Source organism: Rhea americana, unplaced genomic scaffold (genome assembly GCF_003343005.1).
Source record: "Rhea americana isolate MKP2758 unplaced genomic scaffold, rheAme1 scaffold_13, whole genome shotgun sequence".
NCBI lineage: Eukaryota > Metazoa > Chordata > Aves > Rheiformes > Rheidae > Rhea > Rhea americana.
Window position 1 is genome coordinate 7,486,729 of NW_028185372.1, and position 18,916 is coordinate 7,505,644.

General features: G+C 36.1%; 2 protein-coding genes across 2 annotated transcripts in view; one reads left to right on the plus strand and one right to left on the minus strand.

Moving 5' to 3' along the window:
- DHX29 (DExH-box helicase 29) overlaps window positions 1-137 on the minus strand; it is a gene marked incomplete at its 5' end in the record, with an annotated part of 23,169 nt that extends 23,032 nt beyond the window's left edge. Inside the window, one exon of the mRNA XM_085297710.1 lies at window positions 119-137. Coding sequence (XP_085153836.1) covers window positions 119-137 — 19 coding nt within the window. The remainder of the gene's footprint in view (window positions 1-118) is intronic.
- Window positions 138-145: 8 nt separating this feature from the next.
- Window positions 146-18,916, plus strand: part of MTREX (Mtr4 exosome RNA helicase) — a 45,682-nt gene continuing 26,911 nt past the window's right edge. The window contains exons 1-15 of the mRNA XM_085326432.1: window positions 146-504; window positions 778-909; window positions 2,553-2,619; window positions 3,872-3,934; window positions 4,482-4,594; window positions 5,409-5,583; window positions 6,575-6,665; window positions 7,014-7,138; window positions 9,433-9,531; window positions 10,326-10,428; window positions 10,577-10,708; window positions 11,928-12,007; window positions 13,421-13,531; window positions 14,906-15,007; window positions 16,431-16,556. Coding sequence (XP_085182558.1) covers window positions 395-504; window positions 778-909; window positions 2,553-2,619; window positions 3,872-3,934; window positions 4,482-4,594; window positions 5,409-5,583; window positions 6,575-6,665; window positions 7,014-7,138; window positions 9,433-9,531; window positions 10,326-10,428; window positions 10,577-10,708; window positions 11,928-12,007; window positions 13,421-13,531; window positions 14,906-15,007; window positions 16,431-16,556 — 1,629 coding nt within the window. The 5' untranslated portion in view covers window positions 146-394. The remainder of the gene's footprint in view (window positions 505-777; window positions 910-2,552; window positions 2,620-3,871; window positions 3,935-4,481; window positions 4,595-5,408; window positions 5,584-6,574; window positions 6,666-7,013; window positions 7,139-9,432; window positions 9,532-10,325; window positions 10,429-10,576; window positions 10,709-11,927; window positions 12,008-13,420; window positions 13,532-14,905; window positions 15,008-16,430; window positions 16,557-18,916) is intronic.

Here is an 18,916-nt window from a genome sequence, read left to right on the forward strand (position 1 = left end):
GGGCACCGCGCACGCTGCCGCTCCCCCCTCCCCCATTGGCCGGCGCCGCCGCGCTGGGCCCCGCTCCGCGCCTCTCATTGGCCGACGCCGCCGCGCGTGCGGGTGCTCACGCACGCACCGCCCGGCCTCCAGCCGGTCTAGACGATCAAGTTCCGGGCCACAGGTCGCCCCCGGCCCGCGGGCTGTTGTGGGACGTGCCGGCGCCCGGCGCGGCGGTGCGCTGCAGGGAGGCCGCTGTGGGCCCCGTGCCGTGCCGTGCCGTGCCGTGCCGTGCCGTGCCGTGCCGTGTGTGGGGCTTCCTCTGAGCCGGGCCCGCGCGCCGCGCTTTCCCTTCCGAGCGTGGGGTCGAGCGGGGCGGGAGGGCGGCGCGCGGGGCACTGTGGGATCGAGGAAGATGGCGGAGGCGTTCGGGGACGAGCTGTTCAGCGTGTTCGAGGAGGACTCGGCCGCCGCCGGCGCCAAGAAGAGCAGAGCGGGCGCCGCCGACGGCGCGAGGAAGCCGGGGTGAGGGCGCGGCGGCGCGGCCCGGCGTGATCGGCTGCGAGCCGGGCGGCCCCGAGGCCGTGTCCGCGGCCCTGCTCCGCGGCGCCGCGCCCCGGGCGGGCCCTTCGCGGGGTGGCTTCGGCCGGGAAGCGGTGCGGAAACCCCGTGCGGTGTCCGTGAGCGGGTTCCCCAGGGTGCGCCCCGGTTGCAGGCRGGAGGCCTGTATTTCTTTCTGAAAACGCAGAGAATTGCTGAAGAGGCAAACATCCGATCTGTTGTCTTTTTATCGCACAGAAAACGATTGGAGGAAAAATCTTCGGTCATTGCTACAGGGAAGTCCAAAAGAGAAGTAGAAGTCAACAGTACAGAAGATGCAGTTTTGGGAAAGAAGCCGAAATTGGAAGATACTGTATCAGAAGATGTTAAGTAAGACCCCTAGCTCAATGTGCAAAGGAGTTGTAGCCAGACTGTTGYTTGTTTGCAATACGTCAGTTGTGAGTAGTCTGTGTGAGGAATTTGTTTGTGAGGTTGATTTTCTGTTATCTGTGTAAATGAGGATGAGGCTTTGGCACTGATGAGCACTGGACACGTTTAGCATAATAAGTAAATACTGCAGATAGATAGCTGCAATATGAAATGTTCATATTGTCTGTTGTTACTGTAAATGGATTAATGGTTATTGGTTATTTCTATCRTGTTGATTTCGGGCATATAGCAAAAGATAAGTAGTGAGACACACGAGAGGAGGCAGGCTTGTGAGGGTGTACCAGCACACTGAAAGAAATAATTGGCTTGGGATACAGGAAGAACAATTTGACCAAGAAGACAGGAACAATACCTTTTAGGCATTAAAGGTTATAGCTGGAACAAAGATTTAGGATCCAAATATAGACATGCTTTGAAATTTGGACAGACTACAGGTATCTGACATGGAGAGGGGGATAAGGTTGGAGTTGTTTACAACTGAGAAGAGGGCTAAAGGGAAGCTAGAATGCCATTTCTGTACTTTAGGATCTGTGTGTGTCTTCTTTCCAGAACTTCATAATAAATATTATGAAGRTGTTCTGAAAGCAGACTGAAGGGACAGTTAAGGAGCTCCTTAGTGTATCCCAAGAGATTGTTGGTAACTCAAAAGTTTACATAGGTTAAGGAAATAATTAAGTAGGCTTATGGACTGAAAATTCATCCAGTGCTATTAAGTACAAACATGTACTTTCCAGCTCAAAATGTAGCAGAATCTGTTATGGAAATATAAACTATGTGCTTGCTGTGTTGTGCTTTTGTCTGAGTGTCGTATTATTAACTTCTGTGAGGCAGAATCGTGGGCAGGATTATCCTTTGGTCTTATGCAGTAACTTTTCTTAAATTCAAGGTGAGATTTCCTTTCACAGCAGTAATGAGAAGCCTGCTTAGAACGTTGTCAACAAAGAGTACTTGTATTAGAAGCAGAGCAGAACCAGAATTAACATTTTAAATCGGTTGCTATGTTAGTGGTCTTCTTAGTAAAATAGATGCTTGCCCATAGTAGCATTATGAAGTAAGTATGTTCATACTTTACAGTGTGAGGAAAAACACTGCATTTTATGTAGTGAGACACTAGCGCCTTCTTGTGGCTGTGAGAGAAGTAAAAGTAAAGAAAAGAAATATCTCATCTTCAGGCTGCTGCTTGCAATGCTTCAGACTGCTGATACTGGGTATCATGACCAGTAGCATGCATACAGATCTTGAATTTTGCTTTGATAGGTATTGACAAAAATTTGCATTTAATCAGAACAGTTCACATGAACATTCTTTTATAAATGTGATCCTAGTGTTGTTGGGTGATGCAAGTCTTAAAATTGTTGCAAATCGAAAATGGCAGCTCAAGTACACTTACAAGGTGGCAAAATTTAGCACTTACTGGTATTCTTAGTATGGGTAGCAGTCTCTCCCAAGGGTCCCTTTAAAGTTTATGCATGCGTTTTTTAATGTTGCAGTTAAAGTAGCAGTAAAGTTCAACATTTTTCTACTTAAAAAGAAAATAYGAATTTCAAATATATTTTTGGCAATACTAACTTGCATGTTTTTAGTCTGGCAGACCTGATGCCTCAGGTAAAGGTGCAAGCTGTGGAAACTGTTGAAGGTTGTACACATGAGGTGAGTGTGCTGAGAACTCATATGAAAAAGTACAGACTTGTTTTATAAAAAGTTTTCTGTGTTCACTATGTTCGTGAAGATGTCCTGAAATATGTATTATTGTCAGTATTGTAACATATATATCTATTATTTATGAATAAGATTAGTATTTTACATTACATTTAAGATGGAACAGGCTTGTAAAGAGTTTGAGGTTTGGGCGTGAATTTGGCACATTTTGAGTGCTGTTGTTAAAGAGAAAAATATTGATTTTTGAAATCTCTGTTCACAGTACAATATAACTATTCAGCAGTGCGTTAAAATTTTTCATTATTCTGTTTCAAGAATGAAAGGCTTTCTTCTAAAGCTGGTTGGTATTTAAAATGACATTCTAGTAAAGGGGAAAAATAATGCATTTTTATGTGAAAGCAAAAAAAGAAAATACTTATTTTTAGATTGTGGTAATACAAATTAATGCAATTTAAAATATTAAAATTCAGAAGTATTATTGCATATGTCTTAAAAACCATCCCTCATCTGAAGATTTTTTTTAGGAAGTTTCTGCTAGAATTACATATCTTCCCTATACTTTTATGCTCATCTCTTCTTTGCTGTCTTCCAGAACTATCTGATGTTAATTAGGATCCCATTCAGTGACCTTGTGTAATGACACATTTTTAATAAAACACTTAAGACCTGCACAATCTTTATTAGTTAGAGATGTCCAATAGAGGCTTGCCATCACTTAGTAACTGAAGAGGGCTAAATATATAATATACAAAATATGTATRTAATATACAAAATATGTATATATTATTAAAATATCTAGCATGGATGAATGTTAGGTATTGGTCAGGAACAGGAACTTTATCTGCATAAACCTATTATCACACTCCCTTTCAAGGATGATGGGAGCCAAGTAATTCTTCTAATGTCTGTTTATTAGAAGCTGTGACTATATCTTGGCCTGAAGAGCTAATGTTCCAACTAAGATAAAGCATAAATACTTAAAACTGAAGAGTAGACAATATCAGAGAAATGAGAGAAAGRTTATTATTGGTGATAAGAGGGTAGAAACATTGGTTGAAAACAATTGTTTGAAAGGGAGGAAGGAAACTTTGACAAATGAGCTGATAGAAATAAGGTAATAGATGTTTTAATTTTGTTTTTATGCATTTTTTATRTCCTGCCCCAGCTCTTTGTAGCTCACCATGTCACTAGCGTAGACATGGAGAATTCTATAACTGTTTTTGTTTAAAATGTGTTTTATTAGGTTGCACTTCCAGCAGATGAAGACTTCACAGGCCTGAAGCCAAGAACTGGAAAAGCTGCTAAAGTATGTGGTAGACTGGATTTGTTTTCCTTTTGACTATGCTTTAGACAGTAGATGGTGGGAAGGTGGAAGTGATGGACTTTCTAAGTAAGACTTGACAAAAAGAATATGTTAAAAAGGTGGTCTGTCATAAATCAAATTGGTATTTTATATTTTAAATTGAGTAAAATGACATGGTTGAATGGGGTAGATAGCTTGCTGTGTTTCATTTCCATTGTATGATATTTGGCTGTTGCTCCAGTGGAACACTGTGGCTTTTCTTTCTAACTTAGTAAATARTAGAAAATCTGGTCAGAAGGACTAGATTTTCATTTGATACAACAAGAAGACCTGGGCAGAAATCTTAGGTGCATATGTCTGTGTATGTGAGAGAAAAAATTATTTAAATACAAAGCCATTACAAAATACTAAATTAAGAGCAGTTGAAGTTACAGGTAACTATAGGTTTTCACTTCTGCCTCTAGCATGCATATTAGGTCAGATGGAAAATCAGTTAAATATAATGATGTACCYTAAAAATATATAATGTTTTTGTTTTCTTTCTTTTTAGGAATATCCATTTATTCTTGATGCATTTCAGAGAGAAGCTATCCTTTGTGTAGATAACAACCAGTCTGTGTTAGTGTCAGCTCATACATCAGCTGGTAAAACTGTATGTGCAGAGTAAGTAATTTTCTAACGRGCTCTAATAGGAGAATGATGCTTTTACTGAACCATCAGTACTTGTTGGTACCTGTTGTGCATCAGTTCCCCAGTTAAAAAGTTGAGATCATCAGTGTGTTGACCTGACTTAACTACTTTTGTATATACAAATTCTTTCTTTCATCTTGCTTAGTGAGTAGTGAAAGGATCAATTCATGTTTAAGCTTACGGGTTTTTTTCTTAAACAATCTTTTTTGAGAGAGAGATGATTTGTATAGACTGAAAGGAAATTTTCTGTGAATGATTTATATGATTTTAGAAAAATATCTTTGTTTATTAGCCCCTGGCTGTAAATAGTWAGGAAGTTCTTGTATGTTTTCTGCACTTTTCTGTCAGAAACATTGAAAGATGGTATACATTTTTGTCATGGTTTGTTTTAACAGCAGAGAGCCTGTGCTTAATTAAGATGAGAATTGAGACGATGAGAATTGTATGTGTAAATGTATTAGAAAATGTGTTCAAATAATTGTAGTTTTCCCCTCCCAATGTATTCTTAGAAACAGGACGGTGACAGTTACATTTTTCCATTAGATTAGATGTGCTCTGATGTCCATCTAAATTGGTTAACTTGCTGCCAGTGATTTGTCATCTGCAAAGATGCTTTTGTGGTAGAGCTTACAATGCACTGAACATGAACTGATAATCTAGGTGTGAAATGCTTCATATCATTACTGGTCTACTGAATTAATTTATTCTTTAACTTGAAGTTTAGAGGAAAGTAAAAAGATGTGAATATCTTCATGACATGTTTTATATGTTCAATGCTTGAATACAGGTATGCAATTGCCTTGGCTTTGAGAGAGAAACAGCGTGTGATATTTACAAGTCCAATTAAAGCTTTGAGTAATCAGAAGTATCGTGAGATGTATGAAGAATTTCAAGATGTTGGTTTGATGACTGGGGATGTCACTATTAATCCTACAGCTTCTTGTTTGGTCATGACAACAGAGGTAAGATTATACATTAGTTCTTGATTCACCTGTGTTCTCTTCTAGCCTAAGAAGGTCTGATATTAATAGATTAAATTATAGTAATCCCAGTTAGGTTCAAAAGTGCTTAATGTTCATTTTGTTTGCAGGTGCTCTTGCCCTTGATTTAACTTTTGATACTGCAAAAATAAATTAAATTTGTAAATTCCTGCTTTTGGGCTATCAATCAGGAACTTTATTCTCAGATGGGGAAAGACAAAGCTTAGCTGTCTGGATTCTTAGGATACTGGGTTTTTTGTTTGGATAGATGTTTAATATCTGAAGTAAACCAGACTTATTAAATACTGTAGGGTCAGTATTCCATTGTAACATGGAGGGAGTAGTTGAGTAATGCTCTGTGTGTGAACTGCAGGTGTTAGTACTCCAGGAATATGCAACTTTCCACCTTTGGCAACAAAGGACTGATAGCATGGTTTTGTACTATTTCTGTCACAGAAATCTGTCTAGCTGTGAGTTGGAATTCTTTTCTATCTTCACCTTAAAGCTGGTAAAGAGATATGGGGATGGAGACACAGGTTGMCTGACTTCTGACAAAGAATTTCCTCATAGTCGTCATGGACAGGTATCTACTAGATCCAGCAGAAACAGATCTGAAGTGCTGTGACAGTATACTGCCACACAGAAGCTGGGAGGAAAAAAAAAAATTTTTTTCTTGTTCCTTCACTGTTCTTGCAGGGAGAACAATTCATATCATATCATATAAAATTTGTCAGAAAAAAAGGAGAAGTGTTTATTGTTGGAATCAACCTTGGAAGTCTTCTCAACAACCAATCTTTATCTGTTTTTATTTAGTTTTGTCCAAAATGAAATTTCATAGTGTCATATAAATATGAACAAAAAATTTAGGCAATTGTGTGTCTGTAACTTGTGACTGTTATTATTTCATGTGATGGATTTCTGTTTGGCTGCCACATACATTATTTGTGTTTTTCTTTGTTTTTTACTCTTCCAGATTTTGAGAAGTATGCTCTACAGAGGTTCTGAGGTTATGCGGGAAGTTGCATGGGTTATTTTTGATGAAATCCATTACATGAGAGATTCAGGTATCCTGTATATACAATTTTTCTTTTAGAATCTTTTTTAAGAACAAAAAGTTTTATTTTAAAGAATTAAATCTTTATTCTCTATCTCTCTTTTAAAGTAGATCACCTATGTGTATAAACCATTCAGAATTTGCTTTCTACTGAATGTATCAAAGAGTCACTGTGTGTAAGAGTCTACATTTTCTTTGCTGAGACAAAAGCTATTTTGAGGGTATTTGTTGTGTGTACTTGTGTTGGTGTTATTTTTAGTTTTTGTTTTATTTTGTCTTTAAAAACACTTCTGGATTCAGAACTGAAAAGTAGACTTTAAATGACATCAGCTTTTCCATATGACTTTTGCATTTTCAGAACGTGGTGTGGTTTGGGAAGAGACGATTATTTTGCTCCCTGACAATGTTCATTATGTGTTCCTTTCCGCCACTATTCCAAATGCCCGTCAGTTCGCTGAATGGATCTGCCATCTTCACAAACAAGTAACTTTATTTTCATAGCTCTGTATGTCCATCCTTGTGGTCTCGTGGCATAATACTATCTCTTCAGTTAAGGAAAATTGGACTTACTAGCCTTTTAAAATTGTATAATTATTATTTATTAAATGATAATTTGATCACTCCTGTCTTAGCTGTACTCCCAGATTTCACAGCTGTACTGACTGTTGGTTCTACATAGTGACGTTAARGATTTTTCTTTTAAAGTTTATTTTCAACACCGTTATTTAGACACCAACCAGATTTCAACAAACATTATGAGTTATGAACAGATACTATGAATATAGTATGGTTTTCACAGACCTTCCAGGAGTTTAGAGGGCTTTGGGGAACTTCTAAAGGACTTAATAGTTGTAATTTCTACGTATCATATAGGTGTCCATTTCAACAAAGATATGCTGTCTTTCACCTATATGCCTTAAAAGAGGCGTACATCAGTGAGTGGGCTCAAGGCAACGTGATACRTACCCATCACCAGTTTTTATGAGTTCTCAGAATTGTATTTTGGATAATTATACTTGCAAGTTCACACAAATTCCTGATTGTTTTTCTGCTGTTTTCCCCTGAACGATCAGTGAATTTTGTTCTTGCCCAAAATAGGAACTAGCTAAATTGAGTTGATATGCAATAAGGCTTTATTGAAGGATTGCAGCATTAAAGAGAAGAAACGTTCAGGATTTCTGGAGAAAATCACACATTCCTACCACTGTGCGCGGTACAGTTGGCTGGCAAGTCAAAAAGTCTTTGGAAAGTCAGGGTTCCTGGAACAGACAGGCAGAGAGAGGGAGAGCTGAGCTGCTTGGAGTAGGCAGGCAGGGCAGGAAAAGGGGRAAAGGCAGAGCAGCGGTCCTTGGAGCTGGCAGGGAGAGCAGACGTGTATCCAAAGGTCATTCCACAGCAGTGATTCCCATGATGATAGCCCTTCACAAATTCAAGATCTTGTATTTCTATAAGACGTTCCCAATTCTAGACCGTTTCCAACCTTTGGCTTCTGCTCCCTGGTTGATGTGCACAATGCTGGGAAGGTCTTACCTTCCCAAGCTGCAGCCAGGTGCCTTGTCCTACTGCGCTGTTCTTTTTCTTAGCTTTTCTTCCTTAGGTTTAGAGCAATCTTCTTCCCAGCTCCCCAAGTTACGTGTCTTCCATGAAGGAGTTGTTTGTAGTTCTTTGGCCTGTTTTCAAACTATGCCCATATGCAGGGCTTTTGGTGTTTACATCATGCTTACAGGAGGTACCTGGTTCTTGCAACAAGCTTAATGCCAGTACTGGGGCCTTGCACAGTTAGCATAACTCAGAGTTAGTATAAGTGATGTGACCTATTACTAGCAATGGCAGTACTAATCTTACAGGAAACTGGACAACAGTGTTGTTTTGGAGAAGTTCTTTGGAGAAGTTGGGAGGAAAGCCATGCAGGAATCAAAACTGAAATCATAAAGCTGTGGGAAGTAATACATATATATATACAATTTATTCTGTCCTATAACTATTAAGCTAGCTCTTGCTCTGTTTTTAYAAAAAGTGCAAGGAGTATGAGAATTAGAATTGGGGAGGTTAATGTCCACAAGAGGTTGCTCTGATTTTACAGATACCCTGAAGATCAGTTCTCAAGTGGTGTGTGATGAAAAGAATGTAACGTAAGAGAAGCCTGCTCAGACTTGGCACAAACCAACTTTGTTTTGTGGAATGCTAGACTCCAATTTTCAAAGCAGATTTACATTATGTTTAATATTTTAAAAGAAGTGTTGTGCTTTTTCTAAAAAAAAGTGTTGGGAATTCATACAGCACATTTCTTTTAGGATTGATAGTGCAAAATGGCTTAAGTAACAGGAGACTCATCGGGTGAAATACAATTTTTAGATTTGTAATGAAATCACAGTATTTTAAAAAGTCTATACTGTGCCTTTTTTGGATGGTCTAAGTAGTGCTACAGGCTATTTTCTAATATACAAATTATTAGTTCTTGCTTTGGTTTTAAAGGATGTTTAGTATTTTGAGTCTGTGTAATAGTACAGAAGGAATCATTACCTATCTKTACTTTTTTCTGTTATATCACAAAATTTTGTAGCTAAGTTGTATTCTTCAAAGAGATTTTCAACCTACAAGTACAAAATCCATGTTCAGAAAAGAAAATCTATTATCTTAGTTTCTGTGAGTCTTGATTTCTGATTTTAGAAAGATTTGTTTTACTGGTAATATGTTTGATTATCTATCAAGCAAGTATTTTTAGAATGCAGTTAGAAACCTAAAGTTTTTATGCATATGCTGTTCTTTCTTTATAGCCTTGCCACGTGATATATACAGACTATCGACCCACTCCACTGCAGCATTATATATTCCCAGCAGGAGGAGATGGACTCCATTTGGTTGTTGATGAAAATGTAAGGAATACTCCATTTTTTTTGAAGACCTTCTTCCTCGCATATCAGTTAAGAGGCTGATCTTTTGCAGGATWTGGGTTGGTTATGTAAAGGATAGTTTGTATTAAAACAAAGTACAAACGGGTAACAGTGATTTCTGAATTACTGCTAAGTTTTGCAGTTTTTGTTATCTAATATTGTGTTGTCAGATGGGTAATATTTGCTAAGATGTCTTAAATGCCCCCATCTTTGTCTTTTTTTCTAAACTGTGTGCTGCTTTCTGTAGATCTGCAATGTAGCTGATGTTTCTTGTACTCTTTCTCAGTTGAATTAAAAAAAAAAGGTAGTACCCTTTGTGTGTGAGTTTGGTTAAAGAGGCAAAATATTTTTGTGTCATTAGGTGATTCATAAAATACTGACTTTTTTAATGTCAGTCATCCACTTGCACAACAGAAGCTAAATGCCAGTGACAGTGGTAATACACTTGAAAATAGGTCTTCATTGGGTAGTCTGATTTAATGTAGACATGAAATTTTGATAGAACTTAGTTCTGATACTCTATCATTCAGCATGTATAACATAGCTAATGATGTGGTTGAGTAGATATGAGTGGATAATGAGTGGATAGAGACACCAATCTTATTCTGAGCTTTGCCAATGACCTAGTAAAGTTGCTTGCTAGTTTGTGCATTCATTTGTCCTTCTGCCTATAAATATGAGGTAATGATACTGAGTATGTGAAACAGTAATTTARTGTTTTTCAGTGGGCTATGCAAGAAGAGTAATGGCTTACAAAGTTTGTATTTTATACCTAGGGAGATTTCAGAGAAGATAATTTTAACACAGCRATGCAAGTACTTAGAGATGCAGGAGACTTAGCAAAGGGGGACCAGAAAGGCAGAAAAGGAGGAACAAAAGGTGAGTTTGAATCCTGTTCTTAAGTAACTTRTATAGTGCAACTACCTTAAAAAATGCATGTAAATTACACTTGTATCTCAATTAGTCTGTAATTCTGTAAGGCATTTTTTGCTAAAATAACTTTGAAATTAATATAATCTCTTTGCAGGTCCTTCAAATGTGTTTAAGATCGTAAAGATGATCATGGAAAGGAATTTCCAACCTGTAATTATTTTCAGCTTCAGTAAAAAAGATTGTGAAGCCTATGCACTTCAGATGACAAAGTTAGATTTCAATACAGGTACAGATAAGTAAAATATAGTTTTACATCTAACAGTAGTTTGAGGTAAAACATTTTCCTTGTTAGGTATCTCTGKTTTTTTTGAGACTCTTTGTGTARAACGAATTTGTAAGTCAAAGTATTYATTACTTTTTTAATTTACTATTTTAATACCTTGAGCTATTCACAGTAAGAAACAGTTGGAAAACAGAGGATACTTGGTCATCACAATGTTGATCTGCTACTTTATTTTAAACTTCAGTTCTTTCTCCAAAATCCTGTTGACTGTAATAATGGCACTAAACTTTCTAGAAAATTCTGTCTAGAATTGAAAGAGTGATCATAACAAATATATTTTCCAAAATTTTCAATGTTATATGCAGTAGATACCTGAGTGTTCTCTGAAAGTGTCAAAAGAGCTGTAGAACAAACCATGCAGACTGTTCTTTATCAACCATTCAACCTAATTTTGTTTGCTTCCTTCCTCCTCCCCAAAGAAGAACCCAAACAATAAACAAATAAGATTGGTCTTAATCCAAAATAAAACAAGCTTGGAAAATAAGCTTAAGTTAATAACTTCTTGGAAATGTTAGGAATAGCAACAAAAATGAGGAATCTGTTATATGTAAACAGTTCACAAACAGGAAATGGTATGTTGAAGGCAGACTTCTTGCTTACTGCTCCAATCATAGCAACTGCTTCACTGTTGGAAAGTAATGCAGAAAATGGCTATTTTCTGTCAGAAAATGTAAAGGTTTGAATAAGTGTAGAGATGCGTATTTATACTCTTTCTTCAGTCATGCCTTTGACTATATTATTGATATTTGTACTACTAAAATACAAAGTGTATAAACTTTAGCAGGCGAGARGATAAACCTGTGTCCATGCAGACAGGGCCTAGGAGATGGAAGAGAAACATTTGATGTAATCTCTGTCTATTTCATAAACCTCCAAGCTCAGGAATTCCCTGAGTTTGAAAATAGTTGAAGTCTGGATTATTCTTCTGGGTTTGTTGTGTTCTTGCTTTTCCCTAAGCATCTACTTCTGGTTACTGTACGGTACCTGGAGTTTGATATTCAAGTCTTGCTCATCTGACCCGTTGCGTTTGGTTTTCTATAGACTTCATAGTCTTCCATTGCTATTTTTACTGCAAAGTTTTGTAAATATTAGAATTTAGTGATGCTTTACGTAGGGTATTAGCCTCTTAGATTTTGTAGTAAATTACAATTTGTCTTTYTAGATGAAGAAAAAAAGATGGTTGAAGAAGTATTCAATAATGCAATTGATTGTCTGTCAGAGGAAGACAAAAAGCTTCCGCAGGTGAGTGGAGATTTAATAGGGGTAACTGCTGCTCACCTGTTTTCTGCAACTCTTAAAACTATGTTCTTTTGAACTGGATACAAAATAAAACATGAACTGGATATTCTTACAGGTCTCTGTGCCTTTATATCTGCTCCTTGCCATTGTTAAATAAGGACTCAGTGACCAGGATTCTTCCAGTTGCCATTCCGACAGATGCTGCATGCSAAAATTAACCATGAAGTAGCTGTCCTCTGTTTTAGCTTTTCCTAACTATATTTTAGCTAAATGTGAGGACATGTAAAGAAATATGTCTGGATTAAAACTRCCTGGAAATAGTTCAGAGGAGGATGCATTGGCACCTTATCAGTTCCTGACAGCTGAGCCTTTCACAAAGTTGAACGGATGCATCTACACTCATTAGTCACTATGCTTAGTCACTCTACTATATCTCTACAGTAGAAGAATACAGGCTTCTAAAAGGATAGATTGTTACAGGATTCGGATCTTCTGTAACAAATACAAAAACTTATGTTTATTTTTTTTTCTCCCCATTTTCTATGATTTATTTGTGTCTTAATGTATTGATTCTTATGATTCAGTGAGTGTGGCAATTTCTCCTTGAAAAAACTAACCCATGTAATTTTTCACTGTGCCTRCTCACCTGCAGATTAGTTTGAATCTGTTTTGTTTGTAAATTGAAGAATTGAAAATAGGAATCTAATATAAAATGTTATGTGCTGTTAAGTACAATGTTTTCAGCATAGCTTACAGCAGTGACTTTACGGCCAAGCAAACTGGTTTGGTCTGTCCGGGCAATGACATCTGAAAAGGATGTTCTCAGAATTTGTTTTGAGATGGTAATGAAAAGTTGATGGTCAGATTGTTAATTTGAATCTCTGTTTTCAAAGCAAAAATAAGCAAAGACAAAGCGAAGTTTATGTAGAAGTTTGTTTAAATAATGTTTTTGCAATTTCAGAGATGATCTCAGTCATTTACAGCCTGAATTTCTCTGTACAGCTCTCATAGAAGCTGACCTCGCTGTGTATGTATCAGTAAATGAAATCACTGCACCTAAAATTCAAACAACAGCTCCTGCATAGGAGGTTCAGTATCTCCAAAAATTATTTTATATCAGAGAGAATTTTTAAATAAATACAGACAAATACTGATTGCATATGTAAGTTAGGGTACAGCTTCACAGTTGGCCTAACCCAACTGAAGACTACTCTGTCACTGAAAAGGTTGGTTGTTGGCTTTACCTTTCATCATATTCCTAGTTGTAATTAAAAAACATTATTTCAYTGTGTCTTAGATCAGAAAATGGCAAATTATATGAACACTAGGAGCAGTGTTGAGGTTTTCCCTGTAGGTTTTCTTTTTCAGTTGAGTATATTAAAACTTGTTTACCAACCTTAATATCTTTCTTCTCAGGTAGAACATGTACTTCCTCTTCTGAAACGAGGAATTGGTATCCATCATGGCGGTCTGCTTCCTATCTTAAAAGAAACGATAGAAATTCTTTTCTCTGAGGGCCTAATAAAGGTATGTTTCATGTCTCTTAGGTTTTGCTCTATTATGAATACACAGTCAGTAGTCCTAACAAACCAAGAAGTATACTTTGCCTCAGAGTGTACATACRTACTTTAAATAGTAGAGATCTGTTTCTTAAGTGGAAAGGGGGAGAAGACTCATTGTACATGCCAAAGTGAAAAATGTTTTGTGTTTTATATGTGCTTCTATGCAGGAGCGTAGAGCTTAGAACTTGTCAAAACTTTTTTTAATATTCTGTGTATGAGTAAGCAAACTGTTTTAGAAAGAACCAGACAGGTATGAAGGGGAGGACTTTGTTCTGCGGAGTTACATCTTGGATTCTACAAATGCATACAGCAGCTTGGGAAGGCTGGAGGTCTTCCAGCAACATAACATAATTGATATAACTGGCTGCAGCTCCCTTCTCTTGATGTGTTATTATGCTTTAGAGTATGTGCATATTTTTGTAAATGCCTTTATCTGAAAAAAATTCTTGAAGATTCCCCCTTGACTCTGCTTTGTATTAGAAGTTGGTAGTCTTCATTGMTTTGATTAAGATGTCTTAAGTGCTTCATAGATCTAGTTTTAAGAGTTCGAGATTTTACTGTAAAGTATTTCAACTTAAAAGAAACTAAACTTCAAATTTTCTTCAATTTTTGTATTTTGTTCCTATAAAGATTGTAGACATTTACCAATCTTTGTCAGTTACCTTAAGGGACCAGCCGTTYGGAGCATCTAGCAGGTGCCCTAAAAAACCCCCCACAACTTTATCTATCTCTATTTTCTTTTTGCAAACTTTGAACATAGAAATTAAGCTTGCATTATTTTTCATTAATATAATTTGCACCCCATATAACTTGCATTCCTGTAAGACATCAATTTTACAGGGAAATGTAACTACTCTGAAAAGCCTACCCGTTATATATCTCATGTTATATGGAGTATAAAGATGTAATAGTGCAATCTATGGTAGTGAAAAACAGGTTCAAGGGGTGGGAGTGTATTTTGAAATCTAGCAAGTGCTATTTTTCATCTTTTATTTATTTCTCTTATAGTAATTYATATGAGAGTATTATTGGAGCTGGCAAAGGCTATTGAATCATTAAGAGAACAAATTAGATTTTTTTTTTTTTTTTCCATTTCTGGCATTTAATGCATTTGCAGGGCTTCTGTTTTGTTTTGGAGTCCATGTGGTCCCATATAATTAGTTTTTATGTTTTTCTAGAGGAAAAAAAGGAAGGGGAGAAAGAATGGTTTTGTTTGCATTACCAAGATTACACCTAAGAAGGAAAATCTAGAGAAGCTTTATTTAGCAATCTCTGACTATTTACATGTTTGGTTTAGAGCCATCATTTTTGCTTGTTTAACGTCAGTCTGTTTATTTAGGCCTTATTTGCAACGGAGACTTTTGCTATGGGAATTAATATGCCAGCCAGGACTGTGCTGTTTACAAGTGCCTGCAAATTTGATGGGAAGGATTTCCGATGGGTATGTGAAAAAAACAGATTCTGTAGATAAATAACTGAATTGCAATATTTAAGATTTCGTTAAGATTAAATTTATTGTTGGTATATCCAGTTCAATGTAGTAAAAATACTTTTTTTCTTTTAAAAATCTTTATTTATTCACTAAGTCATTTATAATTAGTGTGCAAATTCCCGAAAACAAGATTCCTCATAGTATGCTTGAGAGATTATTTATTTTAGATATGGTAAAAGGACATCCAATACAGGTTAGAGCTGACTGATTAACCTAAAAGACTTCTGCACAACTTGTCCAAAACCAGAAGAATCTGAAGAAGAATTGAGCTTAGTATTAGATCATGATGATCATGAAATTAGGGTTTTGACAGACCCAAGAAARGAGATCATTTGCTTCGGGACAGTGATGATTTTTCTCTTATAGCAGAATATTTTCAGTAGCCCAGAGAAAGACAGTGAAGGAGAGACTGATTCTTAAATAGCTGGATCTCAAATAATGTGAGAGTTTTAAAGCTTAAAACAAGATCTCTGATTCACATATATTAATTAGGGTGTACAAATTAGGATACATTACAAAACATTTTATAAATAAGCTAATTCCTTTTTTAGAGACATGAATATTTGGGCAAACTGGATGAGTAACTTAATATGTGCCTGTTGAAATAAGCATCRGATCTCTTGATTTTTTTACAAACYAGTCATCAACTATGTGGGAAATAGCTATGCTTGAGGTATCAGATATGTGAAGCTCATACTTTTAAAATGATTTATCAGTTTTCTTAATTATTTTTTGGAGATAAGGCTTTAGGTGAGACTCAGGAAGTTGCTAAAAATGTAAGTATCATAARTGACAAAAAAGTCTTACATCTTTATGTTGGAAACCTAGGGTAACATAGAAAACCAGATATAGCCAGCTCTTGTCTACGTCTGTGTTCTTTATCACTTTCTGAGTGAGCATCATCACTTTAATTTCATTAACTGGCATAAAAGTGTTGTTTTTGCTGTTTATCAATATTTTTATGTTACATGTGAATGAAGTGATGTATTATTTGAAGGCAGTGAAGGTGCATTATATTTAAGWAATCTCTGCTGTGCTAGCAGTCTTCTATTGAAGTAAAGTGCCTTTTTTGCATATTAAAGTTATGCAAGGTGTTACAGAAATCATTGCAGCTAGGTGTTAATAAATGTACCTATGAGAGCATTGGTTAATTTTTCCTGCTGACACGTGTTACTCATAGTCATGGATTTCTAACTTAGTGATCAATTATGGTTAATAATGAGTTTGATCTGTAAGAAGTTCATGTCTTTAAATAGCTTTGGTATAATGTTGCGGTCATTTGCTGTGTAATCGTAAGCAGCATTTTATATATTCTTGCTGTCTTTCTAACATATTTATTAAATCCTTTTTTCTTCTTCTTCCTTTATCCTAGATATCATCAGGTGAATACATTCAAATGTCAGGTCGTGCGGGACGCCGAGGTATGGATGACAGGGGAATAGTGATTCTTATGGTGGATGAAAAGATGAGCCCAACAATTGGCAAGCAGCTTTTGAAGGTAGTATAGAATCTATTTTTTTTTCCTCCTCACTAAGGTGGTCATCATTTGAATACTGTAAATGACACACAGAATTACATATCTAGGAAAAGAACATATGTAGATCACACAGTTAGGAAATGACAACTTCTGAAAGGACTATGGTGTTTCACTGGGTTCTCATTAAATCAAAGCTTTCTGGCGGGGAGCAAAGTTCCAAAACTATTATTCTTCTCTATATAACAGGAATTTCAGGAAGCAGAGGTAGAATTATGTTGTATTTTCTAACGATAACACGGGTGTTGCCGTACCTTGTTTGTTTCTTGCTAACCACAGACAGTTCAAGGATAYTGATGAACTAGAAAAGGTTCACTGAGCTGTCACAAGAACAGTTAAATGGTTGGTTCTGCGGTGAAATAAAACCTTGGTAATGGACCCTTCAGTGTAATAGACAAAATGAACGAAATCATGCAAAAAATTAAGTCATGTTTTAGTAGAATGTTTTTACCCACTCTTAAGTTTTTATAAGGAGTAGTAGTATCTGTGGCTATTTTAGAATCAAAAATGGAGTATTATTTGAGAGATCGTGTTTTCAGGGTTTTAAGGAAGTAAAAAGCTGCACTTACGGTGCAAACCCATTGGTGCATGCATTATTCCTCTGTAAGATGAATAAGAAAGGAAGACAATTGTTAGCAAGCTTATATTAACTGTGAGGAAATCCTCATAATAGTGCCTATTGGCACTTGTAATGATTTGCAGATCAAAAAAGATTGAAAACTGCTCCTGTGATTGATGTCGGCATTAGGTTATAGGGTTGTACCAAACTGTTAAGGAAGTTGTTATAGATGATTACAGTATTTCTGTCTTACTTTATAAACTGAATATGAACCATTACACTCATTCTCGTTTTCATTTAAATTCCATGGCATGAAGCACTGCATTGAAGCAGTGTAATTGAAGCATACTCTATTGTGTGTATTAACTATCCAAGGCAACTTACATTCACTGTGAATATGTAAAAATTAAACATTAGGGGAATTGTTCTGCATACTACTCAGGAGTTTGTGTCCTTGATACAAATAACAGGTCATTTTGTGTTCAGACTGCATTTGTAATATTTTTAGGCCTTGTATAAAATTTTGTGAATAATCTTCAGTCAGCATCAGGGTATGTTAATAAAAAAAAAAAAAAAACATGTAATTTGTAGGTCTTGTACCAAAGAAACATCAGATGCCAATATTTCTCTATTTTGTTCCAGCAAGAGTAAGGGGAAAAATAACTAGGTGGCTGCTATTAATTATGCACATGTGAATACTTCATGTTTTGTATCTTGCTCTGTTAAAGCCACTTGYACATACTTATGGTGAATTAACATTAGATCTGTGTTACAAACAGATAYCCTTTGACTTTTCAAAGTCAGAATTCTCATGAATGCTACATTATGGCTATAGCTAATCAATGTAGTAAAATAAGGAACTTGAAGAATATTGGAACTCGTTCATGCATGGTGGCATTAGATTTTGGATTTATTTCTACTGCTTTATTGGATTTATATCTTTTTWGTGGATGGGAAGGGCTTATGCCATATGTTTACATGCAGACTTAAAGCATGTGTGCGTCTCTGAGATACATGAAGACTAGATATCTTGCGTTTCTATGAATTTTTAAGATTATTTTTAGAAATAAGAAACTTAATTTTTATGGCTTGCTTACTTAAGGAAAGAAGAAAGATTTATACGTTTTATTTCTGCAGATAAAAAATTAAACAGCAGGAGATACAATAACAGAGAATAAAAAAATACTCCATATAAATAGTATTAATTTTGTATACTTATATCTGTCTTTCTGTAAGGAATATCATAATGAAGTTCATTTATATGAACTTAAATAGTTTACTGTAAGAAAAATGGATGTTTCCATTACTTATTGTGAGACTTCATGAGATTACTGTAGAAGCTCAACCATTCAGAAGGTGGGTTGTTTTTTAAATTTGTAATTTTTTGTAGTTAGGGAACTATTGAACTTGCTTGGCATGAATTAGGACAAAAGAAATAAAATAATAAATCCGTTAGGATGCCATCTGTATTTTTTCACCCCTTTAGATTCTAAGGAAATAATAAAGAGTATTTCCTTTATTGAGACTGTAAGCCCTTAGATCTTGKTTTTTTTTTTTTACCTTCTGAATTAAAAAAAAAAGATTTTCCCTTTTAAATGTAAAATATTTAGAGGTAATTTCACATGGAAACAGACCAAGAATGTGTACAAACTAACATCTCTTTGAGTATTCATATTTTTTGTTCATTGATAAATACATTTGATTTATGATTTACTTACTGACTACTAGTGTTCATCTGTGGTAAAATCATGATCATGTCTTGAGT